At 40.2% G+C, this 27983-nt stretch overlaps 1 protein-coding gene across 5 annotated transcripts; it reads right to left on the bottom strand.

Moving 5' to 3' along the window:
• Positions 1–3667: 3667 nt before the first annotated feature.
• Positions 3668–27916, bottom strand: LOC124876372 (membrane-associated guanylate kinase, WW and PDZ domain-containing protein 3-like). Of its 5 annotated transcripts, none has more exons than XM_047379090.1 (15): positions 26714–27916; positions 25066–25183; positions 23084–23154; positions 21906–22067; positions 19404–19914; positions 18779–19328; positions 18563–18626; positions 18049–18465; positions 15041–15103; positions 9974–10174; positions 9802–9878; positions 9552–9698; positions 7033–7171; positions 6587–6690; positions 4820–5034 (listed from the first exon to the last, which is right to left on the bottom strand). In XM_047379090.1, exons 2-15 carry the CDS (start codon positions 25167–25169, stop codon positions 4966–4968), a joined length of 2679 nt encoding a protein of 892 aa, XP_047235046.1. In that variant the 5' UTR covers positions 25170–25183; positions 26714–27916; the 3' UTR covers positions 4820–4965. The 5 variants fall into 5 exon arrangements, with proteins under 5 accessions (XP_047235019.1, XP_047235028.1, XP_047235037.1 ...); XM_047379099.1 differs by having other exon boundaries at positions 4897–5034; positions 6603–6690; XM_047379063.1 differs by lacking the exon at positions 6587–6690 and having other exon boundaries at positions 3668–5034; positions 26714–27909.
• Between the last annotated feature and the right edge of the window lie 67 nt (positions 27917–27983).

Below are 27983 nucleotides of genomic sequence, written 5' to 3' on the forward strand. Positions count from 1 at the left end.
AGCGAAACAATCCCCCCTTTCAAAATGAATGTTTTTTTGTTGTTGTTTTTTTTTTCAAAAAAAATAATATTAACAAAAGTAAAAAAATAGGCAAAGCTACACTGTTGGGTGACTGGTTGGAGAGTAGAACATGATCGTTTGGTCATTTGCAGGTAAGTTGATATATGTCTTTGGGAGATGACTGGTAACAATAACAGTCTGTGTCTCTTAATGCTGCTGCAAAGAATCAACATAATGTTGCTTTGACGTTTAAATAATGCGGGCCCACATCGTGTTATGACCATGGTGTACCTCTGTAGCTTTTCGTCCTAATGGCTTATCTAGAGCAAAGTGTCAGAAAACCTGAGTATATAAAAAAAAAAAAATGTTTTTGATAGAAAAATAACATCTCACAGTATCCATGCAGGTACGGAATATCCCTAAAATATTCATTTAAAAGGAGAGCAACAGAAAATGATTTGCTGTTTCACCATCTCAGAGCTCAGATTATGCAGATTTTCCTTTTTTTATTTTTTAGCATGGCTGAAATTCCTCAACGGCACACCCATCCATAGTATTAGACACTTTCAAGCAAAAGATTTTCACAGTAAGAAAAACCAGTGGTTAGGAAAAAGTGGTTTGTTACCAAGGCAACTGTACGTGGCACGATGGGAACAGCACTCTCAGGAATCTAGATATTGTTTTTTTCTGACCTCACATACACAATGATAACAGTACTGGCAATATGCACGCCAGGTGCATATATTTTGGCATCCTTTGCTAATGGTTTAAGAAAGGGTGCAACATGTCTGAAACACACTCAAGCAGCATTTTACAAAACATTCATTTAAGACTAGACAGGTGCTATATTTCTGTGTGTTTACAAAAGGTGGGATCTTCACATCATTGCACAGTAATAAATAGGAACAGACACATGTAATTTGAAATGCATATTTACAGTGCCTTGCAAAAGTATTCACACTCCTAACTTCTTGAGATTTTGTCACATAACAACAGGGATGTTGTCCAGCCCTCGAAAGCTACTATTCTGCACCTTTTAGATGCTTCCCCTCTCCAGCACACCTGATTCAAATGAATGAGTTGTTGCCAGGCCTCTGCAGAGCTGAATGACAAGCCATTTGATTCAGGTGTGTTGGAACAGCGATGGATCCTTAAGTTGCAGGTTAGTGGCTCTCGAGGACTGGACTTGGGCACCCCTGTTTTACAACAACAAACTTCAGTGGCTCTTATTGGGAATTGTGTAGCATACCAACATAAAGTAACACCTAAATGGGAAGTGTAAAGAAAAAGATCAGCAGCAGTTCCTGCGTGAATGGTGCCCTGGGCTAGCCACTTCTTCTGTCGTCTCCCACTTGCACTAAAGGTCTGAACAACCCTTGCTGTGTCTTTAAGTTTCCCAGTTGGGTTTGGCCAAAGGTAGACAAGCTAAAAGAAGCAAAGATGCAGGTAAACTTGAAGCTCCTTCTACGTGGGCACTTGACTGACTGCAAACACAGCAAGATCTTCCTTTTCTTAGCAGCAAGCAGAGTGTGCCTACTTCTATTTGACTTCTAATGGATAATACAATTAGAAAACAGGGATAAACATTTTTCAAATGGTGTTTGTGCACCCCTTACCCCTTTCCAATGTCACCCTGGGCAACTTCCCATATGAACAATATCAAAATCAACCACTGAAAGTGTTGGATGGGTGCAAAAACTTATCACTCATGTAAAAACCTTGTGTTGCAAGGCACCTGCACTATGCCTTCCTCCCTGTGTGTGTGAGATCATTGTTATCTCTGTGTGAACCAGCCTCCTTTCCGTCTCACACACACACACACCCTGTCTGAACTGTCTGTTGAACTGTGCATATAAATAAAGAGATAGGGTGTCAAAAACTTTGTAGTTTCACTGCAAAGTGGGCTACCCTTGTCACAAGTAACTCTGACTGTATCGTTCTTACCTCTGAGTTGACTAAATAATACCTTACAGAAAGGGATACAGTGATTTCTACATTTTTGTGTGTAATTTAATTTCAGTATAAATACAGCTATTCTTTGAAGGCGTCAGAGGTTAGTTAGAGAACATAAGTGAACAAACTGCATCAAGGAGATCAAGTGGCAAAGCAGACAGAGCAGGAAGAAAGTTGTGCAGAAGTTTCAACCAGGCCTGGGTTATAAAAACAAAAGCACCACTGCAAAATAGGGCTGCACAAAATGGCACTGCATCATTGCATACAATTATATGCAATGGTAATATGCAAAGAACTACTTGGATTGCAATTAATATTTGCTAGTTATGTACATACCATACTAATCGTTTTTGGCATATGCATTTGCAATAAAAAAAACTATTAGTTTATTAAGTTTTTATCACAAATTGTTTCATTATTGCAACATTCACTAGCAATATTGCATATTGCTTGTTTTTCTGCCATCGGGCAGCTCTATGGAAATCCTACCAAGACATGGATGTCCATCTAAACTGACAAGCCTGCTGGGAAGAGCATCAGTCAGACAAGCAGCTAAGGTAACTTTGTAAGGGGTGCAGAGATCCACAACTCAAGTGGGAGAATTTTCTGACATAACTATTCATGACACACTCCACAGATCTGGCATTAATGGAAGAGTGAAAAATAGAAAGCTATTATAAAAACAAATCCATAATAAATTCTGTTTCTAGTTTTCCACAGGACATGTTGGGGACACACCTAACATGTGGAAGGAGGGACTGTGGTCAAATGGGGCCAAAACTGAACTTTCTGGCCTACATATAAAGTGGTATTTGTGGCAGAAAACTAGTACTATCTTGAACACACCATCCCCACTGTGAAACATGGTGGTGGCAGCTTCAAGCTGTGGCAATGCTTTTCTTGAAAGTCACAGCTGATGGGAAAATGGATTGAGCATCAAGTCAAATAAAGCATATCCATGCATCAGAATTACCTAGTACAAGTACAAACATTTAACAATCAGCAAAAAGACTTCATAAATTGATGTGCACATACCATTTCCATTCAATCTGACTGTCCTTGAGCTAACTGACAAAGAACTGGCCAATATTTCAGTCTCTAGGTGTGTTGCAGCTCTAATTGCAGCAAAGTGTGGTTTTACAAAGTATTGCCTCAGGGGGGATGAATACAAATGCACGCCACACTTTTCAGATTTTTATTTTAAAAACATTTGGTCTATCACATAAAATCCCAATACGATACACTGCATTTTGTGGTTGTAAAGTGGCAAAATGTGAAAAAGTTTAAGGGGTTTGAATACTTTTGGAAGGCACTGTATTTTCATGTGTACAATAAGTAGGAACCAATTTTCACATTATCACACAACAATAAAAGTGATCAGTTACCTGTTATTTGTAAGATATTTATAATTATATGTGTGTGTGTGTGTGTATTTGATTGTGGCATATATTCAAATATATAGACTTATAAGTTTTACAATAAAGGTATACAAATCAGGGCTTCTCTGATTATAATATTTACAATAAACTCTTAACTTGTTTCTGTACAGATATTTACAGAATAAAGAAGCTTCAAAACAGGGGTTTTCACACACAATAAGACAGTTACTGTTACTGTACAGACATGTTACACTGACACAGTGGAGTGCATATGATAGTTTTGGACAGTCGCAGCATTTTTATTGCTCAGTATCTTCATGAGGTAAAGGTGTTTGCCGTAATCGAGAGTGAACACTCACAGAAGCTGATGAAACGGGTGAGTGGCTAACAGAGGGTAAGCTGAAAATTACCATGGTTTCAAATTAAATGTGCAACAATGCTCTGAAAGGACATTTACAATGTTGGGGGAGGTTCAAACTGAACTGTGATATGACATCATCCAGAGATCAGCGGCAGAAAGGCACAAAGAATGTGAGCTCTATTGTAGGTATTAAAGTGACTTAGAGAAAAGGTTGATGATAGTTGCAGAAAGCAAGTAGAGATCGAATGGTGTGAAACAGAATCTGATCTGGGGTCATTTAAATACTGCTTGCTTTGTTCTCTATTGACAATCAGGAGACAGCGCTTCGTCTTCCCCTCTGCCTGGTCCTCCTCCCGCCCCGCCTGTGTTCCTCACCTACAAAGTGAACCAGACTCTGCTGACCCGGCACGAGCCACGGGCCCGGCAGCGCCCCGGCAGCCACAGAAAGACCTGAAATACTGGCGGCAGAGAGGCTGCCATCAGACTGACTGTCTGACTGACTGTCTCCTGACTCTGACCCGGCATCCCCCAGCTGGTCCACAGACCATGTGGAGGTGAGGAAGGAGAAGGACTCTCTCTGCCACTTCGGATCAACCAAAGCAACACCTGGTAAAGGCCTCTCAAAGGTCACAGACTCTGCATCATAGTTTCGCTCGTTATCATTCAGCTCCACTGCTGAAGCCCTGTCCTGTAACCTCTCCTGCTCCTCATCCCTTTTTAACCCCCTATACTCTGCTGCCATGTCCGAGGTTTCATCAGTTTTCACCTCCCAGTTCTCCTTGGGTTTGGGAAGTCTATGGATTGGGCTTGGAATAGGTAGGAAAACTTTGTCTTCTTCACTCTCTAATAAGTCCACTCTTCCCTCCAGTTCCTCCACTCTTTCCTTCTGCGTCTCTTCAACAGTAGATGCTTCCTGCTCCTCCAGTTCAGACTCCTCCCCCCTTGTCATCCTCCTCCTCTCCTGACTCCTGCTTTTTCTCTCTCTGTGTCTGTTCCTCCCTCTTCTTCCCCTTACTGTCTCAGCATAATCTTCTTCACATTTCCTAATAATATCTCTTGGTAAATTCTGAGATCTCCTTTTCCTCCTCCTCTCCCTATCCTCCCGGGACCTCTCCCTCCACTCGGAGATGGGGCTCTGTAAGCGTTCTCCTCCTACTGAGCCCCGCCTTCTTCTTCTTCCTCTGCTGTTTCCCCTCTTATTCTCTCTCACATCTCCGACTGATTTGCTTCTCCCCTTCTGGTTGGAGCGGCGCCCCCTCCTCCCAGCGGAGTTTACTGCAGCCAGACCCTGCTCTTTGGGGTTGTACAGGAGGGAGGGGGAGGTGATTCTGTGCTCATGGGCTGGACAGGTGAAGAGGAAAGAGGGAGAGAAAACAAAATCAGTCTGCAGATAAGAGACAGAAAAACTAAGATTTATGTAATCTGCAGTGCCTTGCAAAAGTATTTATGAAATTTTCCACATTTTGTCTTGATACAGTCACAAACTTGTTATTTTAATCAGGGATTTAATTTAAAAGACCAAGATATAGTGCATAACTGAAATAGAAGAAAAAATACGCATAATTTCTATTTTTTTTTTTACAAAGAAAGTAATATGAAAGTGTGGCATTTATGTGAATTGATTCCCATTTACTCTGAAAGACCGTAAATAACATCTAGTGGAACAAAATGCCTTTAGAAGTCTCCTAATTTCTAAATAGTCCACCTGTGTGTGTAGTTTGTTTAAGCATCATGAAGACCAAGGACCACACCTGACAGATCACAAATTCGGTGATGGAGATATTTAAAGCAGCAATAGGTTATAAAACAATATCTCAAGCTTTAAACGTCTCCCTGAGCACTGTTCAAGCAGTCCACAAATCTGGCTTTTAAAGAAGGGTTAAAAGAGTGTCAAGGAGAACGCCAAAAAAGCCACATTTATATTTTGTCTAGCTATTTCTTAATCTTGTGTTTGTATAAGTAGCCTATTTTGCATCTATGTAAGTAACTCTGCCCCAAGAAGTCATTGAAAGTTTGCCACAAACAAGGGGGCAAAGTAAACATGTGGAAGAAGGTGCTCAGGTCGGATGAGACCAGAATTTAACTTGGGCTACATGTAAAGTACTACATGTGGCAGAAAGCTAACACTGAACATTGCCCTGAAAACCTCATCCCCACTTTAAAACATACTGGTGGCAGCATCATTCTGTGGGGAAGCTTTTCTTCAGCAGGGAAGGGGAAGGTGATCATGCTTAATAGGAAGACGGACTGGGCTAAATACAGGGCAACCATGGAATAAAACCCGTTAGCACTGAAAAAGACTAGAGACTGGGGTGGAGGTTCACCTAACCAGTGGGAAAATGACCCCAAACATACAGCCAGAGCTACAACGGCCTATTCAAAGGCCATACGGAAATCCAACTGTGCAGCAAAAAGTAGTTCTACCAAGTGTTGACCTATTAGGGCAGAATACAAATGCTCGGCGCATTATGCATTACTTTGTGGTGGTCTATTTGACAAAATGTGGAACAGCTCAAGTTGTGTAAATACTCTTGCAAGCACTGTACATTTAAGTGATTTACTGGTCTTAAGGTTAGCTTGGGTAAGAACATCTGCTTTTTTATTGTACTGCTACATTAATTAGTCATACAACATGTATTTAATTATCTGCATGATCTGATATTTTGCAGGTATGCCGATAACTTTGCATACTCACAAATTATGATGGAAAGCATTCTGCTTAGAGGCAAATTTGCAAGAAACAGAATGTTGTACATACCTAAAGTACTAATTAATCCTCATAATCTTATTATGAGAAAGTCCAACATATGCTTATTGCTATCTTTTGCTGAGTGCAGACAGCCGTGGTGAGTGGTTAAAGAGATGTAGAGAGGCAGAAAATGGGAGAACTAACAGGAACCATTACCAACCGCGTATTCTCTGTTCGTCCAATGACATAGAAGCAAGGCTCGCCTAGCTTGGAGTTGGTCATACATAGAGACAAACTGGAGAGCTCCACTGAGAGTCAAAGAAAAGAAAAAGGTAGACACAAAGAGGAATAAAAAGGGTAAACCAAAGCAGGGCACAGGCACAATGAGTTACCAGAAAAAGAAGATTTTAATGAAGCGGATTAAAAAGTGGGAGACATCAAAAAAGTGGAAGAGAGAATGAAAAAATGGAAAAGTATTTTAGTTAGTTATTGTGAAAAAAGAGAGTAATAGAGGAAATACCAGCCAAAAGACATACTTATCACATTTAAAAATACAATATGTGTATCATTAAACATTTCTGTTCATTCATGTACCTAACATACTGTATTTTAGTGCTTTTATCTTGGAAAAATCCCAAGCTGTGTTTTACCATAATCAGGCACGTAGCCGTTCCCCCTCTTGAGGACCAGGTGGATTCGGTGTCCTCCACGGCGGATCATTTCCACAGCTTGGCTGTGGGTCATCCCGGTTGTACTGTCTCCGTTGATTTCCACAAGCTGGTCACTCACCTGCAAGCACAGCATCACTTTTGATTTCACTTGCAGGAAGAGAATTGATGCAAAAGGTGAGATGGCATTTCACACAGGAGAACCTCATGGTGGTTCTAGATCACTAGATTCACCAAAAATCATCCTGTTAACATTGTGATGGTACCAAATGTTACCACAGGTATGTTGTCTATATTTTAAACTCCTGAATTACAGTTATTTCATGTTACAGAACAACATGTTGCAAACATTGCAGTATACACAGTAGTTTTGGTTTTTTTTGACAGTAGGTAGACAGGAAAGAGGGGTAGAGAGAGGGGGAGACATTCGGCAAATGTCGCCAGGTCCGGGACCCGAACCCGGGACAGCTGCTTCGAGGGCTGTAGCCTCTGCATATGGTCGCGTGCTTAACCCCTACACCATCAGCACTGCGCCCATACACAGTAGTTTTTGCATACTATAAAACATTTATTGCATATTTATGACCACTCTTTAAAGTCTTGTGATGTTTAAATTAAAATTTGCAATTAGCAGTCATTTTATATGATTTGAGATTAACTCAATGCTCCCAACTTGTTGAGCAAATTTAGCAACCACTGTAATGGAGGAAAATTTAGGGTTTCAGAGAATTGGCTTCCGTTGAGCACATATGTCATGCTCCAAAAACAGTCTGAATTTCTTTTTGGAGAATTCTCTTAATAATAAGCCCGGACTATATTAAAGTCTCATAACATATTTTCTTATGATAAAAAAAAAAACACTAAAATGTTTAGATAAATCCAGCCTTTAATTTAAGTACATACGTTCACTGGAGAAAGTAAATTCCATGTTAAACATCTAATTTATCTTCCTGGTAAAAAATATGATGGTGTAAATTTGGACCTATTTTACGGTCATTATCCTGCTAAAAGACCCACTGACAAGCAGAGACCACCAGATTTTTATTAAACTGTCCTGGTATTACAAATATTTCATGATGCCATACTGTCTAAAACATTACCCAGGGTCTTTGGAAGAGAATGGGGCCCTCAGCATCACACATCCACCACCATGCTTAATAGTGGACGTGAGATTTCAGTCTCCAACTGACTAAAAGCACAGAGTCCGTGTTAATGCCCCAGGAGAGTTTAGCACATTTTTTCGTTTGCGCTGAAAGGACATGCCTCCCAAACAAAGAGTTGGCATGTAGATAGTTTATAATGGTTCTTACAGTAACTTGGTGTCTAAAAAGATGCCTCTCTTTTCTGCAGTTCTCTAACAGTGAGCTTTCATGATTTCACCTCCCTGACCTCCTTTTAGTTTAAGTTGTTTTAAATGTTTTAATTATTGCCCTGACTGTAGATATGGACAAACTAGCTGCTTTCTTTGTAAGAATTACCTCAAATGAAGAATAACACCATATCTTTTCAATTTTAAAGAGTGTCTAAGAGAAATGGGCCTCTATTTTGTTATTTTATCACCCAGGAATATAAGAAGCCATTGATTTCTCGTTAAAAGTTTTAGACACTCAAAAGAAATGAACTATAAATACGAAAATACTGATTAAAAATAATACTATAAGAAGTGTTAGGAGTCATTTTATTTAATCCTTGTCCGAATGGGTTTTGGAACGAAACCGGAGTGCAGAAAAACACTTGGCAGCATAGTGGACATGAGAATCTTGAGGCTTTAATAACGAAAAGATAAACTTACACGAGTTTCCAAAATGACAAGGAACAGGGATCAGCATAGAATTAACAGGAGGACCGAGCAAGGAACAATGAAAATGATCAAAATATATACTGAGGGAGAGAGGAGTAAGAACCAATGAAAATAGATGACAGGTAATCAAAGGAACTAAGAACAGGTGAGACAAGGAGGCAGGGAGGCAGAGGGAGCAGGTGAACCTCATAAAACTAAAGCGTGAGGAAAAGAACTAAATGACGAGACAGTGAGCAGACCTAAGAGAAACTATAAACCAAGATAAATAAAACATAGAATCAAGAATAAACATGAACTAAAGGAAACTGAGAAACTGGAGGTAACACAACAACCTAAGATCTAAGGACTTAGCAAAATAGAAACAATAAGGAAACCCTGACTAGAAAAGTAAGCAAACCTAAACAAACACTGACTGAACCAAACAGGGAAATGAAGTAGAGGATGTGAGGACTTAAATACAAACCAAGATGTAAACAATAACTAAAGCTGACCTAACAGGAGGGAGAACTAGAACTAAAATGTGCAAACCCTGACAATCCTGTTGAGTAATCTTACTCAAATTAAAGGTTGTATTTTTCTAAATTTTTCAGTGTGAAATTATGCTGCTGCAGAAAAAGCCTAATGTCTTCGAAAACGTTTTACACACCTTTACCAGGGGCCTCAGTAAGTGCAATGGAAGCAATGAATAGCACTAACATACCTGTATTTTTTGGCTCCGTGATGCAGGACCCCCCTCCATCAATCCCAGGACATAGAGGCCCATGTTGTACTCACTTCCCCCTCGGAGGCTGAAGCCAAAGCCCGAAGGCCCCCGATCTAGGTCGACACTGTAGTACCTGGAGTCACGCTGGATAACAAAGTTAGAAAGGGTGAATGGAAGAGTGATCATTCCCATTGCAGAAAGTATAAAATTCATAAGGAAATGGTTTGGCAACAAGATTTGTCTTCACCTTTGGGCGTGACCTCTGACCCTTTCTGCTCCTGTGACCATGATCATGGTCAGCTGTTTCTGTGTGATTTGAGGAGTCTGAGAAGGATGAATATTTTGGTTAGATCATTAGCTGAGAACCAAGCTGTATTCCTTTGTTGTATGGCTGGTGTCTTTATTTTTCTGTAACTTACAGGTGCTGGGCCGGGGGACGATGGTTAGACGTAGAGTGTTTCCTGCTCTACGAAGAATTTGAGCGAGCTCTCGATGAGGCAGAGTTACCACTGAACGGCCTTCTACAGCCTCTAAACGATCTCCGGGTCGGATCTGGCCGCTCTTTGCCGCAGGACTTCCGCGTCGGACAGTGACAAAACGGTGAGGAAGAAGGGACACAGCTGAAATAAAAACAGACTGAATCAGTCAAAGTATCCTAAATGGTAAACGCTTAATTTTATTCAAACACTCAATTATATTCATTACTTAAAATAACAAAACCTTAACTAGCATTAAAGTGTTCCTTTTAATTGCCGATTGCATTTAAGAGCTGAAAGATTTATTCCAACAGTGCACATGCCAGATTTACTAAAATAAGCTGTAATTAAGCCCTGGACTGTTTTTTCTGGCTCGGTTTACCTTATGAATTACATCCAATGGCAGCTTTTTCTTTATAACCACCCTCTTTGTCTCTGTGAAACATTCCCTCTCTGTTTCATATTCCATCTTTCATCCTACCTCACCTCTTTCAATTTGTCTTTCCCCTCAAGAACAAAGAGTCATGACCAGAAGCCTTTAAGCAAATATTTCTGTCCTGAATCTGTAACACAACAACAGATTTGGGATTTTTATACTGACAGTATATACATTTTTATAGTATGCTGTTCTGCGATTGGCATATTTGCAGGCTGTCTGGATTAGTATGGCATCTCCTTTTAGAATATACCAGAGAGGTGCCAAGACCAAAGTAGACTTCTGTCATCTGAAACCAACTCTAGTATAAAAGATTTATTTTACACAGGTACATTTTATGAATCCTTACCCATCGCTAAGTTAAATTAGAGGGTGATTATTTACATGGGTAATGGAGATAGGAGATGTTGTGTAACCAATGATCTCTCTGTGTGAAACATAGAACAGAGCTTTTCCAGTCAGAGAAACTATCTTAAATAGAAATAAAGCATGTAAAAAGCTTAAATATTATAGCTAATTAAAGGGCAGCTTTTTTGAATTATTCGTATGCTGCTTTACTCTGACAGGAAAGGCTTTTCATGTTCTGTTTTCAATGCATGTTTCACACAGGAAGATTACTGATGGTGCACCACCTCCTACCTATATTTCCTGTGTAAATAATTATTGGCTTATTTGTAAATATTATGCCCAATTTAAATCTAACAGCTAAAATATTGTTCACATGAGTTACAAGTTAAGAGATCGAAGTTGTTTTAAGTGAGTGTCAGGATCTGCCATTTTGAGTTTTTTGTTAGTTTACTTTTTCTCTGTTAGGTGTTTTTCTGTTCCTTCTGATTAGTAGTTTACTTCTGTTAAGTTATCACTGTCTAGATTCTGTTGTTCATGTGTTTCCCTTTAGATCTAGTTTTTCCCCCAGGTCTGTTAGTAGTATAGTTCTCTTTTGGTTAGTCCCTCTTGTTTATGTTCTCTGTCTGGTCTCTGTCACTTGGTGTTCTGTGTGTGTTTATTTTTCCCAGTTAGGGTTTTGCTCTTATCCTCAGATTACTCTTGTTAGCTGTTGCTTTCCAGATTCTTATATTTTATGTTTTGGTTATAGTTTCCTTTGATTTGCATCCTGAGTTTTGTTATTTAGTCTTGCTTCCCCTTCTAATTCGTTTTCATCAGATACATTCCCCTTCAATTCCCTGCAGCTTGTCCTCACACCTGTTCATTATTCATCTGATTACCTGCCTCCCTATCTCATTGGTCCACACTGCATTCCCTCTGTTTATAAGCTTACTGGTTCTCGTTGTCACTCGCTGGTTCCTCCTGTAAATTCCCTGATGTCTTCTGGTTCCTGATCTATGTGTTGTCAGTTAATGTAAGTCCATTTCTGGTCATTATTAAAGAAAGAAGATTGAATCGCACAATGTTGGTTCCAAATGTTTGTCCGCGCTTTGGTCCAAACCAACCACAAACCCTGACAAAGAGGGCAGAAGTCTGTTTTGTTCTTGTCCCATTTTTGACATGCTGCCTTCGTAGCCTTCGTAATCAACTAACATAGATTTATACTAAACAAAGATACCAAAAGAGTTTTCTTCTGCAGGTAGTATTATGATAAACCTACACTGGTGACTCTTGGGTTGCCTTTAAGGAAGGCATTTATGTGTCAACCGTTTAAAGGTAAATTTAGAGCTAATAACTGGGATTTGGAGCAACTAGGCCACAGCCAAAGAGATGAGTTGTAAAACTGTAATATATTTAATCCACATTAGTTTCTTCATAAAATCTGAGCTTTTCAATGAAAGTCTAAGCCCTTTTTACAGTTTTTTTTTAATTTCACATTGAGAGTGAGAAAAGAGGCTTCAGCGGATGTTATGTGACCTGTGTGTTAGGTGCATAAGAGAGAAACACTTGCCAGCAAGTTTTATTATGTTCAAAACAAAGACAACAACCTTTCCTGAAAGTTTTTTGATAAGAATACGTTAGAAGACGAATAATCAACAAGTCATATCAAAACTGTCTTTTAGAAAATTGACTTTGTGTTGGTTCTATTATGTGCTTTGAGTCTCAGAAATATTGTTTAGGTTTTGTGGTGTTAGGTTTAGTTACTGTTTCCTGTATAAATCTTAGTTCATATTTTTTCTGTAATCTGGTGCCATTGTTCACTATGTTCGATCTTTTCTGTTTTGCTTTCATATCATTTTCATTTCAAACTTTTTACTTTTGGCTATGTATTTTGAGTCATTGTTGTCTTGGGTTAGTCTTCTGCTTAGTAACTATTAGGTTTTATGGTTTTTGTCTTTTTGCTTCTGTTCAAGCATTCCTCCATCAGTTTCTGGGACTAAATAAGAATATTCTGTAACACACACACAAAGCAGGCTCGTGAATGTGATTTCGGAAAGAAAATGGTGGCCATTAGGGCGAACCTAAGGCTTTTTGAACCTGAAAACGGAGTCATCCTTAACAAGACTGGATGGTGACACTGGAAAGCACGAGTCAGGGTTGGATGTGAAGAAATCAAATAGGAAGAATGAGATGAAAACCATAGAGACTGCGTTACGAGGGGGATGAGTAATTTTCTTCCTCAACATTCATGCCTTTGTGGTCCAAAGAAATAATAAATTTTTCAACTAAATAAATTAAAATGACGGAGTTCTACTTAATATCTGTTCAAATGTAATGAAGGTTAATATAAATTCAAGGGAAATTTTATGCTCCTTTGCAACTTTGTAAGCCTACTCTTGACCCAGTCCATATTCTCGTCACCCCTTTATACTATTTATATTCTATTCTGTCTTTGCTTTGGTTTTGTTTCACTACGTTACCTCATTAAACCCTTTTTAGTGTTTTGCTACTTCTGCTTCTTGTCTGCATTTGGACCCTTTCAACATACTGACATAAAAGAAAGAGCTAAAATGATAATGTTAGCCAAACAGTGAGGAAAACTGCACTGCATAAACACAGCAGGGTGAGGTCATAAATTTCCTGTATTTGTTGAGTCTGTTTAGAAATATATGATAAAGCTAGGCACATTTTAGGTCTTCACCTAAGACATGTTCAAGGCTTTTTGAATTGAGATAATCTGTGTTGAAGCAGTGTATTTTGAAGATGATCTGCAAAAACTCTGGTTGAAACAAAATATTTGTCAAAGTGAATGTAAGTGACTTTATTTATTTATTCAAACAAATCTGCTATAAGTTGAAGGAATCTTCTTGTGCAGTACATCCTATTTACATTCTGTTACACCTGTTTCTGAGTATTTTATCCCTTTTGGTCTTGTATTTCTAGTCAGTCTTATGTTTAGCCATGTTCTACTCAGTTATTGTTTCCCCTGGTTTCCCTTTTGTGCTTTTCAGTCATTCCAGTCAATAGGTTTTCCTCTGTCTATGAGTAAAATACTGAGCAGCTGAGAATTTAATGTTCCTCCAATAATCCTTTTCAATAGCTAAAAAGCTCCTTGCAGTCTTTAGCTGGACAGCATTCCTCTGCTCAGATGTGAATCTTCTGGTCTTTTGATATTAGTTAACTCCCGGGTAGTACACCCTCAACCCCACCCCCCACCCCCCATCCCTGCATTGAGAGCAAGCTGTGTTTTGGTGACAGCTGGCCCCTCCAGAGTCCTGCCAGGGACCTTACGTAACCAGGAATAAAAATTTTTAAGGCTCTCATTTAAGCCAAAATAAGAAAACCCTCATGGCTCTCAGGATAAAAATAGCATGTTTGAACTGCAGTTAAAATGCTTGTTAATAGATTAAACCTGTATAGAGGGGGCAAAGAAAATGCCAAAGGAGGTAAAGTGCATGTCAGACAGGGCTGATGATTCAGTTAAAAGGCAACTCAGAGCCCAGAAACATCTCCAATCAGGGTGTAATCTGGGTGACCCAGGCAGAAACAGCAATCAGGTCAGATCAAAGCCAAGGCAGCTTTGGACATAGTCTTCTTATCATGCATAATACATCAACAAACAGATGAATAAACCCACACGGCACTATTGTGCAGACACGCATGCCCAATGACTCACACACCGGGAGACTGGGACAAACACACTTGGTCACAGATGTAGAAAAACTGGCCCACTCAGACACATACAGCTGCATGCTAATGCACTGATTTATTTATTATTTATTATCCCGTGGCTCTCTGAGTTCTCCTGTCTACAGTAATCCCACTGTGGTATGTCCTGCAGTCAGCCTCTGACATGATGCACCGATCACCATTCATGAAAGGTAACAGCCCCCTTCCTCTGTCATCATGAAGTCCCCTCCTCTGCAGCCCAGATGAAACTGCAGACGTTAACCGCCAAGCATAGGTAGGTTCTTCAAGGCAAACATGACTCCAGAAAGTACTGCTAAATCCACTGCATGTGTTTTCATACAGCTGTAATACACAGATCATGACCACATCAGCATTGTGACATGCAAAAGTCCCTTCTATAAATGTCTGCCTCCGTCATCACTAAAAAGAGCAAAAATATTAACAGCATCTGGCATTTAGAACATGTGACCAACTTTCATACAGCTGACAGACGAGACCAAGCAAACTTCAGAACATGCAAATATGAAGTGAGAAGCAGAGCAAATTCAAATAATTACGTTTAGACTCCTTCACAGTTTTCAAAGCAGACTGTAGTCTCTCCAGCATGGCTCTTTGATTAGCTAATGCAACAAAAACGAAAAGAAAGAAAACAACAAAAATGTCCTTTATTCCAGCAGTCCAGCAGCTTGACAGCTCAGAGGTGCATTTGCAACAGGAGCTACAACACAAGCTGGCCGTTCCCCCTCTGTTGCTCCGCAGCGAGGGAAATGTTCAGCGTAGCATTTCCCTTAAGCATTCAGAGGGTGGTGGAGAGAGCACGGAGGTAAGAGGGAGGGGGGAGAGAGGGAGAGTTTTTAATCTTCTGAAAAACCAGACTGGACGCTTTTACTGCAGAGTGAAAAGGGAGGTGAGAGATAGAGAGTGGGCGGGAGCTTATGAGATGAAAGTCGGGGAGGGAGAGAAAGATGGGACATAAGGAAGAGAGAGAAGGGGACAGAGGGGGCTTGACACGATAAGAAGAGATGGAGGTTTATCGTCGTGAAAACATGCACATGTTCATGTTAGGCCATAAAACAGCTTTATCTGCATCCCAGTGGCAGCCTGTACAAGAGAAGAGAAAAGGTAGAGAAGGCTGCATAATGGGAATGCTGCGTTTTACCTGCTGTAGATCCATTAAACACTGCACTGAAAGGTAATGAGAGCAGTACTCTTCTCAGAGAGAACATAACGAAGTTTTGATGCTCTTTTGTGTCAATGGAAAATGGTTCTGCAGGACACAGTTGTGATTAGGTGGAAACAAAAGTTCACATAAAGTATTATTGTTAAGAGGAAAACCAAACGTCTAATTGCTTGGTGCCTCTAATTCTGTTAAAACAAACATCATCATCCAAGTATTCATAACACAAAGCAGTGCATAATTCTGCAGTGGAAGAAAACAGATGCACAGCTTTGAAAGTTTTTATAAATAAAAATCTGAAAGTTGTAATGTTCATGTATATTGAGCAGCCCTGAGTCAACACTTTGTGTAATCACTTTTCACTACAATTACAGCTACCAAGGAGCTCTACCAGCTTTTGCATATCGACGTGGAAATTATCCCACTATTATTTGTCGCCCAGTCAGATTGAGTGGAAAGTCTCAGTTAACAGCATTTTTTGAGTCTTGTGACAAATTTTCAATTAGATTTATGTATGAACCTTGACTGGTCCATAAACTAAACCATTCCCTCGCCACTTTGGTTGTATGTATAGGGTGGCTGTCCTGATGGAAGATGAGCCGTCTTTCTAGGATTATCCTCTATTTACCTTCTTTCATCTTCAGATTAAGTGTAGCCAGCTTCCCCTACTTTCTGAAGAGAAAACATCCCCACAGCATGATGCTTTTACCACCATTTTTCAGTGTGGGGAAGGTGTGCTCAGTGGTATGTGCAGTTTTAGTTTCTGTCACACTTAGAGTTTTGCATGTAGACCAAAAACATTTTGGTCTAATCCAACTAGAGCACCTTCTTCTACATGTTTGCTCTGACCCCTAGAGTTATCACAGGCTTCTTGGCTGCTTCTCTAAATACTGCTTGCCTTGCGGATGGCCATGTCTTAGTGGGTTTGCAGATGTGGCCTTATCTTTTGGATCAAACCTTCCTCTATGAGGTGTTCAAAGCTTAGGATGTGGTTTATGACACCACAGTAAAGAAGGTGCAAATGCACACCAAACGTTTTAGGTATTTATTTGTAAAGCCTTTGAAAAACATTTATCCTTTTCCCTCTACTTCACCGATTTAGGTGGGTCTATCATAATAAATACTACCAAAAATACACTGAAGTGTGTAGTAAATACATGATAAAAAAGCGAAATGCACAAACGTTCAAGAGATATGAACAGTTCTGCAAGGCAGTGTACATGACAGATATGAGTATGGGTGGATTTAGGACACTTTTTTTAATCTTTTGGGAGATCCAAGAAAGTCCTATTAATCAATTTGTAGTTGTTACACTCAGGTTCTCATCTGCAAGCCTTTAATATAATATAATCAACTCTGGACAAATGCCCAAAATTCCATTTCAAGCAAGCAAATTAATTCCAAAAGTAGCAGCAGATAGCGATTTCAAAATATATAATTGGATGTTTTGCATTTCTGTAAGTTGGCTAAACGTGGACCTTCAAGTAGGTTACGCTGAATCTATGTTTTTTTTCTGCTTCATCCTACAGTGGCAAGATAAACAACAGACATGAACCTTACCTAGAACACTGTTGCTAAACTTATAGTTAACCTGACCAATGATCAACTACCTGAATTCAATGCTCCGCAAAATCAATAGAAACAAAGCTTGGACAATCTACTGGTCGAAGACCATGCCAAATGTCAGTCCCCTTTTGCATTGGCTGTGGATGCAAGCAAACAGCTCAAGAAACAAGAAGAAGCATGATCCTAAAAATAACTAAGCCTTAGATTTCAAAAATTGGTGCAGTCATAAAAATATGGCCTAGCAGTGACAAAACGGAATTCTTCACAGGAGCTCTTCGGTGTCCAATTACGTCTAAGAACTCTAAAGCTTGACAGGGTCCTTTGCTCTCTAACAAAGGACCTGAACCTTGTTGAACTCTAGGAGGTAATTATTAAAGAGGCCAAACAAAAAAGTGTTCTGAACTACTGAAGCCAGGAGATTTGTGGAAGATTACAGTCCTGAAATCCTGAACTTGCTTTATGAACGAGGATTAAAATTGGTCTAATTAACCAATTGGTCTCTGTAATTAACCCGTCTGATGGGTTGTAAATGCAAAGGAAAGTTGTTTCAAAATGGAAGTTAAACCAAGGTGGACAAATGCACCAGAATAATGCAATGATGCATTCTGACTCATTCAGTGGCTTGTGGCCATGCCGACCACTTTTATTGTGCAATTACCTAATGGTACTTCTTTCCACAAGGGCATCCAAATAAAACCCACTTCTCTGGGCAGGTAACCAAATGCTTGTGATGGGCCAAAAAATGCTATTCAAACATCCTCCAGTTCTGTTTTCAATCAGCTGGTAATTTAAAGCATTGAAGTGGATGATGCTAGTTCTTACCTCTCCCATTCTCCAAGTCCTGTGAGGCAATCACAAACCCAAATCCTTCTTCTGGTTTTCTCTTCAGTTCCACGTCGAACCCTCTAAAGTGCCGTGTTCGTTCGCCTTTTCGCTTTTCCAGACTTGCTTCAGGCACAGGTACACCACCGCAAGCCTCGTCTTCAAGGCCAGTGTCGATCCAGTCTTTGGGCTCCATGGTCAGGGTCACTGGAATTGACTCCAAAAAACTGGTGCTCTGGATCAGACAGGAACTTGTGAGGAGCGGGGAGGAAGGGTTGCTGGTGGAGATGTGGGGCACAGGCAGGGCTTCTGGAAGCAAGGACGTATTGTCTGAGTCAACAGGAGGAGGTGGAGGGCGTAGCAGAGGTGGAGGGAGTCTCCGAACAGAGCCAGGAGAAACAGATGAGTGATAGGTGCCTGACAAGAAGAGAGTGAAAAAATTATCCACTCATATATCCACTGAGTATTAAATGTTAAGAAGTCGCTGAGCCCAAGGAGGTTGTGAATATTGTACCTCCTCTGTAAACCAGCAGAATAACTTCTCCCTGCTTTGTGTGCTCCTGCAGGATTGTTTGAATCTATATAAAAGCAAAAGTTTGGGTTATTTTCTTCATTTCAGTTAGTTTGGGAACTATTGTAGACAAAGATATGAAAAATTAAAACTTAAACAGATTGTTAAAGCACAGGTTTAAGAGTTAAAATCATCATGGTGGACTCTGAACTTTATTACCTGCATGGGGCTGAGACTCTGGACATCAGCTCCATTGATCTTGACAACAGCATCCCCTGGCTGTAGGGAGATGCACCGCTTTCTGTCCCAGACTCTCTCCACTACAGTCAACCTGCCAGCAGAACCACCAGCCATCAGGTTGAACCCGAGGCCCCTGTCTCCTTCAGTTTGCGCCAAGGCCACTGGAACGAGTTCCCCTCCACTGAATCCTCCAAATCCACTGCCCACACTCATAGCACCAGAAGAGGAAACGATGCTGGGGCTGGCAGTGGGGCTGGTGTTGCCATGAAAACCATTCACACCATGGAGGTGAGGGCTTTCTCGGGTGGGAGGTGGTCTGAGATGGGAGGTCTGTGGTCCAAAAAGGTGTGAGTGAGCACTGCGTGGACCACCAGGGGAAGAGGAGGGTCTCCGTGGTGACTCGGGGAGTGGCAACCGGGTCCCTGGCATCGTGCATGTGGACAGGTCACTTTCAGAAGACTTTGACGTTCCATTACGATGCTGCGGCGTTGTAAGGGAGTTATTGTTGTGATTTCTGATCATCGACGCCCTGATGAGAAAGAGAAGCAGGTAAAATCAACACTGAGCTAATCTCTGCACTGAAAAGTGAAGTTTGGGTTTTTACCTGTGTGATCCAACCGCAGAAACAACCTCACTGTCACTCTGGCTGGCCAGCATCGGGTCTAGCAACTGCAGCCTGGCTAGGCTCCTGTGCGACTGAACTGGGGAGAATGATGCAGCATTGCTTACACTGGAGCGTCTGTATGGTGGAGGGAGTCTGGAAGCGTAAGATGTGGCATTTCCATTGGCATCTAGAGTCACGCCATGTTCCACGTAGCCTCTGTTGCTGTGGAACCCGTTAAATTGCTGGCTCTGCGGCGAAGGTGTTGAAAGGCGAGGTAGCTGGTGAAGAGGTTGGGGCTGGGTGGTGGTAGGTGCTACATTGTGGTCCTCACTGTCCAGTAATCTTGGTGAGGGATGCCTAGGACAACCGTCAGGGTTGTAGAGCATTGGATACCCTCTTCTCACCTCTATGTCTATGCTACAGCCCACAGGCACGGATTTTAGCATCTCTACAGCCTCTTTGTGAGACATTCCCAGCACACAAGCATCATTGATGTACACGAGTATGTCCGCTAACAAAGCCAAAACAAAACAGACACAGAGATATTTATATATAACAGACATTGTCATTTTTGGTCCTTATTTAATATTTTTGGGAAATTTTGCTTGGGTTTGTACCAATCCGTTGGTACCCTTGCAGCATATTGAAACAATGGTCTACTGTCTGACAGGATATTGTCTAATGTATACCAGCACATCTTTAATACTTAAAAGAGTAAACAAATAAAATTGTGAAAAGAAATAAGTTGTTTTTCATGTTACAAATATAACACGGACTAGCATGTACGGATTTATGGTAGCCCCAAAGAAACACCTAATCATAACTTAATAGGCACATTTTAAACTGTTTAACCTTGACCAATAACACAGGTCTCTTCAAGCTTTTCACAAACCATAAACCAACAAGCCTATGTCAAGGGAACAAACATGCTGCTGGGTAGTTTGGTATCACTCTGTGCACCACACTGACAATGTATCAGAGACGGCAAAGGTGAGAGCTGTCTGAGGTGTTCACTAAGACGATTATAGACTTCCATGTTAAAGGTAAAGGCTGTAAGAAAATCTCCAAGCAGTCATGACCATGACTGCCAATATTATAAAAAGTTTAAGGTTCATGGGTCAGTCGCCCACCTCCCAGGACATGAATACAAGAGGAAATGCAATGCCAATTAATCAGAGAGCTAGTGAGGGTGGTAAAAATAGAACTAAGGGAACTACCCTGTAGCTGAACTTCTAGGTCAAGGTACTTTACTTTTGATTGCACCATCCACCACATTTTTAACCATAGCATATATCAAACTAGCTGTTGGCAGATGCAGACTTCTTTCTCCCTGTGAAGTACAGAGCTTGCTTGTTGGCTGTTATGGCTGCAAAAATGATGTTATCTGTTTGTTTGTTCATACCATTGCCTTTTGTTTATATGAATCAATCATCAAAAGCAAAGTCTGATGTAAAATTGATGCCTTTCAGTCTTTTTCAGTGTCAAGTTATTGTGGTAAAATGCAAAGACCTTCGCCTGCGTTTCTACGTGTTTGCATATAAAATTTAGTTTGTGCTTCTGTGTGCTTGTGGACTAATCCAAAAAATTAATCTGCCTAAACCAGCCTATTTAACAGATATGAACTAGATCAGCCCCTGCAGAGACAGCCAGTGCTCTGGCCTCCTAGAGTGGTAATAGCTGCCTCTGTAAGACTTTGCGTGGCTGTCCGTAAACAGGATGTGCACCACTGTATTTGCAAGTGTTATGATAGCAAGATTATGGAGTGCTAGCCACTAGGATTAAAGGGTTTTACCTACACTTTCTCTTTTATATGAAAAAGTTGTAGAACTACGGGTGTAAAAGAGTTGTGCAAACACACTATTGATTTCAATACAGTAAAACATTTACAAGACTTAAGTAATTGTAGGTACAGTCTGCATATAAGGCTTTTTAAAATTGTTAAAAGAAATAAGCTTTCTCAAAACAATTTATATGCTTCTTAAATATTCCAAGCGCTTCTAGTTCAACACTCTTTAGTGTGGATGGTGTTACTGAGTAAAGAAAATTCAACGTTAGTTAAGTTCAGTTTCGCTGAGAAAGGAGTCAGAGATATAAAAGGCTAATTCAAGGAAATTGTGCATTCTTTGACATGTTGAGATATCTGTAGTTCATCCAGGCTGCAAGAGAGAGATTGAGAGCAGGACTTTCAGATTGAACAGTGTACAGCAAATATGTTTTTTTTTATTATTTTTAGCTTTCTACATCTGTCTGTAATGGAACATGCTGGCATTCAAATTGATGGCAACCTTTTGGAAATCTCAGTGCTAAGTAGAGAAAATACGCATAAAGCTAAATGCTCTAACTGGGGTAATCACTAATATAAGATGCTAAAGATAGATTGAAATTGAAACTCCTTAATAATTTAGTCATTGTTTTCAAATAGTAGTAAACGTCTCTTATACAGTGACTGCAAAAACCTAAATTTAGAAACACTTTTTCATTTTTCATCTCTAATGTTTTTACCTGTCTTAAGAGTCGAGGGTCCACTTGCTGTCACACTGTAGACCTGGAGAAACTCTCCTGGTCTGCTGCCTCCAACTATGTTGAAACCAAACCCTCTGGAGCCCTTGATCAAGTGTGCATGGACAGGGAAACCTCGGAGGTCCTCGGGCTGGTCCGTGAACCCTGGTGATCATCAGCGTAAAGAGAGAAAAACACAAAAAAGTAGAAGAGTGATTGATGAGATAGATGTCAGGATAAGATCAAGTCACCGGATAGAAGAAAGAAAGTGAAAGCAGTCCAAAATTTTTATACACAACTAAATGCTTGGAAGTGGCGGGTTTGAAGAGGGAGGGGAAAAAAGGAGCCTAACACTAAAAACCAATTGCCAGATGGCTTTTAACAAAATGCTACGCAACTCAAAGCATATGGTGGAGAGATTGCTTTAAAAGCAGAATCCATTACTGAATGTGTGCTAAGTTAAATGTGGCAACATAATCCATTTGCTTGACCAAGAGTTGCAGAGTTTTGTAGGTCATTTTTGTATTTATTTTTATATGTTAAATTCCATCAAAAAATCTGTAAAATAGTTGTTCAGATTGTGTATATTCCACAGGTTCATCTCTTATAATGTAAACATATGTGCTGTCTGCATTTAGACATGCATGATATTACAGCCAGAGACAAGATCCCTTTAACATGCAGATGTCAGTGATCAAAACAAATACAACATTGCCTTCTGCTGGTAAGGAAAGGGGACTACACCTAAACTAAGAGATTTGAACCAAATGCAAGTGAAGCTTTTCCTTTTCATGATGCTCTGATTACAGACAGGCATCATAAACGACATTTGTTTCATTTTTATTTGAAACAGCAGATTATGATGGCAGTCACATGTTCTTCCCATGTTGACCCGGCCAGCCTGCGCAGCAGGTCTGGCCCTCCTCCAGCAGCTCAGAGCTTTAGGCGTTAATCACTTACATGCCTCTCTTTGGCCAAAAGCTCATTCTATCTCATCCTATCTCATTTGACTCTAACAAGCTTGCTGTGTCTGTGACTTCCATGCGTTACACATTTGTAGCTTCATTTAGCATGTTCAACTGTTAAATATGTTGCTCATGTGCTGATAATTGCATAGTGAGAGACAAAGAGGAAGAGAGACTGAAGGAGACAGACAGGAAAGAAAAACAAAAAAAGCTCACATTCATTTTTGTAGTTAGCCTCTCTGCTTGAGGAACGAGGACCCAGCCAGCTGGTCCTCCTCGGGCTGCGCCTTGGGTAGATAAAGGGGAAGAAGAAGAATCACCAATTTTAGTCAAATTATAATGCTGAACACAAAATGAGAAAATGGGATTTACTTGGCAAAAGACAAGGGCTTTGTAGTAAAAATGTTTTTTACTTAAACATCCATTGATTTTCTGTACTGCTGGTTGCTGGTTCCTATCTCCAGCGGTCATTGGGCGAGAGGCGGGGTACACCCTGGACAGGTCACCAGTTAATCACAAGGCAACACAGAGAGAGAGAGACTCACAATCTAGAGAGACTGTTGTCCTACCAGTCATATTTTTGGACCTAGGAAGGAAGCTGGAGTACCCGGAGGGAACCCACAGATACACAGGGAGAACATCAGAATGTGCAGAAATAACCTTGGGATGTGAACCCAAGACCTTCGTGCTGCAATTCAACTATGCTACCAACACTGCCACCATGCAGCCCTTTATTTAAACAAATAATTATAAAAAAAAAAACAACTGATGGTATATCTTCTTTTTGCATTCAGTAAATAGCGTTCTCAATATATGACTCCAGAAAGAGTTAATGGAAGTCAGTAACAGGGTGCCAGCCAAGGCCTGAGATGCTCAATGGTGAAAGCAGAGGAACCTTTTCTGCAGAACGTGGACTCATCAGACTCTTTTAAAAAGAGATGTTTATACTAGATTGCAAACTCCATCTTTTTTTGTCCACTCACCTGAAGTCAGTCCAGCAAGGAAAATCAGAACTCCTTCATCGAACTGAAGTCCTCGAGTTTCTTCTGGGCAAATCCAAGACCTTTCCAGGCCAGGAAGGATATGTATAATCCCAGTAATAAATTCTATGTCTTCCATGGGTTTTTTCTAGTTAGATATGTCACAAATACCCATAAAGGGACGCGACAGGGAGTCCTGATATAATGATTAGAACAACACCCTTTGAAGGAGAGAAGCAGAACTACTTTACTCCAAGCTCTCTCCAAGTATCTCTAAGGCTTAGACCCTTTCCAGAAAATCTCATTTCAGGTGGTTGTCTTCGCCGTCTAATTCTTTTAGTCAGGGTCCAATCAGAGGTGAGGGGTAGAATATGGATGAATCAATAAATTATTAGCTGTGGTTTCATCTCAGCTTTATCATGACCTTACAAGCATCCTACCAATAAAGCCCTGACTTATTTTTATTTCTACCCTTTCATCCTACCATCTCTAATGAAGAGGATGACACCAAATTTGATGTTCTACACTTCAGACAGGAACTTTCCTCAATGACAGGAGATCTCCTTTTCCTTTCAGGAACCATTGCCTTAATTGTAGAGAAGTTATCTCACTCCAGCTGCTTCACATTTGGCTTAATGGCTTGAAGACTTCAGCAGAACATTCTTAAAGGTTCCCAAAGCAGGCACTCTCCTCTTCATGATTACATTGTGAGGCTGCATCAAGCCCTTGAGGAGCACAATTTGCACTGAAAACGAGCTTGACTTAGCTGAGGCCCAACAGCAGACAAAAATGAGCACCCGCAGTGATGGATGTAGCCTTCAGAGCTATCAAAACTACAATACATTTACTAATTCTTTGCTTTAGTTATTTGCTAATCAGCCAGTGAAACTACAGTCAATCTTTTATAATTTTACTGCAGAGAAATTTTGTTGGAGAGAAATTTAAAAAGAAATAAAAAAGGATGCTTACTTCCAAGAACAAAATGTCTTCCAATTTTCCACATTCCAAACCCACAACTGTGTTGTGATTTTGTGGTAATTGTTGAAATCATGTGTTTCACTTCTACATTACTGTGGCTAAACCAAAGTAAGACTAGAATACATTTTTATTCTAGGGAAAACAATGATAAAAGATAACAACACTAGCTCTAGCTAACAGCTAACAGCTGGTTAATATGCTACTGAAAAAACACATCTGAATACTAACTATTGAACTTACTTGGTTTTAAGAATTTCTGAGAGAAAAATAGACACTAATATGCAGCCACTCCCTCTTCCTTCGTGATTCACCCAAGGCTCCATTGGATCAGCCAAATGGTCCATGGTTATCAACCCGCCTGCATGCACAGGGCACCAGGAGAAATGAAGGATGCTGTGTTGCTAATGACCAGGAGGACAACAGCATGTGTGTAAGTGTGTGAGTGAAGTTTGAAGTGATGGATGCTTTACTATTTAGTTAAAACTAGATTTTGCTTTTTCTTCAAGGATAGGCCTAGGCTTTCAGTTTTGTTGGTATATGATAAAAATAAGGTTTTAAAAACAAATGGGTGCACATTAATGTATACATGATATATTTTAAAAGACAAGTATTTTTACTTTTTTACTTTAGAAATTTTCCATTGTTGTCGACCTCTGTTAATATTATTTTACACACTTGCCCTAATAGTTATTAGTACCTTTGGGTATTTACTTGTTTGGTACCATGCTATCTGTATGTTATTTGATTCTTGCATGTGTCTCCTGTTTGTAATGCCTGCCGGTTGAATTTGGGTTTGTTAGCTGATCTGGTGCCCACCATCTGAGTCCACTTCCTTGAATAAATTATCACAAGATTTGGACATCTGGATGAATCACTTATTCATTCTGCTGGACAAAAATAATGACTCAGTTTTAGTCAAGTAATTACTCAGAGATTTAACTTAGACTTAACTTTAGTCTAAGAATTAGCTAAAATCATCTTTAGCCAAACAGACTTGAGCTCTTTTGACATATATGTTGTACCATATTGAGCACAACAACATGTTTTTGTTGGACCCTGGTGGTTTCTTGGTAATACTAACAGACCATGTAGACGAGGTGCTGTTTAATTAGCTGACAGCAACTTTGTGGTTCCACACTTATTGGAACCCTTGGCAAAGATGTATAAAAATCCTGAAACTTACTTCCATGACAATAGTGTCATGGAAGTTTAAATTTGTATTAAATAATTTTTTTTAAACTAACAAATATGACGTAAGGCACAATTTCTATTAGTAATTCTAAATGGAAAAGACCATGCCATGAAGCGGAAGACTACAAGTACAAGTACCAGTACATTGCAGGAAGATGAAATCAGTCAGTTCTAATTTTAGTTGTATTGAATGGTAGGATGAGCTGGAAAAATACCCAATGTTGAACTCTTGGAACAATACAAAAAATACATTCCTAAGCGGGTTCATATTTAGTTGACTAAGTTTTCATTAAATTTAGACCACTAAATGATACTAAAAATGTGTCCATTAAAACTAGCATAAAACAAAATTTGGTTATAGTAAAAAAAAGTCTACCTAAATTTAAATTTACACATTTCTCACTGCATGGCAGGTAAGCCTGTTCTCTAATCTCCTACCATCACAAACATAAATGTTTTGACTTTTACTATTAAAACAGATCAAAAAAACATGAGAAATAATTAATCAATTAAGAGAACGATTCTATATTGCTTATCACTTCTCAAACAAGGTTTGCCATTCTTTGAAGTCTTTAGGCCAAACTAAGCCTCTGTTTACTCTCCTTCCTTAGGTAGAATTGACATGCATATGAACACAACACAAAACGACCACAGTTCTTAAACTTCCCTGTGCCAGATTTGTTTGGTGAACACTCACTCTATGTAAAGTAGTTCTCCAGGATCGCTAAAGGCCTGCTCCCAGTGATCTGGCATCATGCATCTGATTCTGGCGCCTCTTCTGCTGCCGATGATCCCATTCTCTATGCCATGACCCTCACCTCCACTGCTGGATGCCCGGGGCCGACCAGGGGACCGGTGGCCAATAGGAACGCTCACTCCTGCAGAACCTCCTGTAATAATAGTGATGAAAGTTAAGACACAAAATTAAACAATGACATATCCAACTGATACAGAGAGTGAAAAGTTTCTCTGCAAGCAAAATGTATTGATGTTTGTTCTGACAACTCACGTAGAGTCAGCATCTCTGCCATTTCTGTCTATCCACTGAGAAGTATGAGTGGCCATGCGTATCACACAACAAGCAGAATGAAAATCAGCATTTTTTTTTCCTTAGCTCTCCTTGTAGCTGTCCTTCAGCTTTCAGCTCCAACATGGATCGGAGAGATCTCAGACACTGGGGGCACCCAGAGTCCTGCTGCACATGACAAGTGCTGCCGAGCAATCCACCCACAAAGTTACACTTCAAAAGATGACTCAGCAAAGGTCAGAGTGTTGGATGACTCTCTCTTCAGACTCCACTCTGCCTCCATCCTGCATTCACCCCCACTGGTCCCGACTGCCTGCCGAACCTACCTGACTGTCTGGAACACTATCTTTCTTTATAATTATCTGGATGTCTGCCTGCCTGCATTTTTCTCCTCCCACTACAGGTCCCTCTCTCCTTTTTATTCTGCAGCACTCTGGCTTCTTGCCTCAAACCTCCACTTACCCTCCTTCCTTGCCACAACCACGTCTCTATGTTGCTTTTTTCTATGTTAACTTGACCGTATATGCTCTTCCTCACCAAGTGTTGTTCTTGCCCAAGGAGCAAACTAGACAACAATGACATGCAAACACATTTGGACCCTTTTGTTAAAATGTCAAAAATGTCAGCATTTTATTGACTACCAAATTAAACTGAGGGATTTTAGTGCCGTCTAGTGGCACAATGCTCAATATTAGTGATCTTACAGCCCAATTATTGACATTTACAGTCCTACTAATGTGACTGTTCTGAATACAGCTTATAAGCCTAATATTCTAAAGCCATCAGAATAAAATGCCTTTTGTATGAGAGTTGAAACAAGAGTTGAGATATTCTGCTGGGGACTTCAACACCCACGTGGGAAACGACAGTGACACCTGGAGAGGCATGATCGGGAGGAATGGCCTCCCCCGATCTGAATCCGTGTGGTGCTTTGTTATTG

Source organism: Girardinichthys multiradiatus, chromosome 1 (assembly GCF_021462225.1).
Source record: "Girardinichthys multiradiatus isolate DD_20200921_A chromosome 1, DD_fGirMul_XY1, whole genome shotgun sequence".
Lineage (NCBI taxonomy): Eukaryota > Metazoa > Chordata > Actinopteri > Cyprinodontiformes > Goodeidae > Girardinichthys > Girardinichthys multiradiatus.

Coding starts and splice junctions, on each gene's coding strand:
- LOC124876372 (XM_047379063.1), bottom strand. CDS start 25,169: ATGGACCATTTGGCTGATCCAATGGAGCCTTGGGTGAATCACGAAGGA. Junction 10,175..15,040: donor AACTGTGAAGGAGTCTAAAC/GTAATTATTTGA, acceptor TTTTTATTTCAG/CTGTGTCCCTTCTTCCTCAC. Junction 7,172..9,551: donor CACGGAGCCAAAAAATACAG/GTATGTTAGTGC, acceptor CTGTGCTTGCAG/GTGAGTGACCAGCTTGTGGA.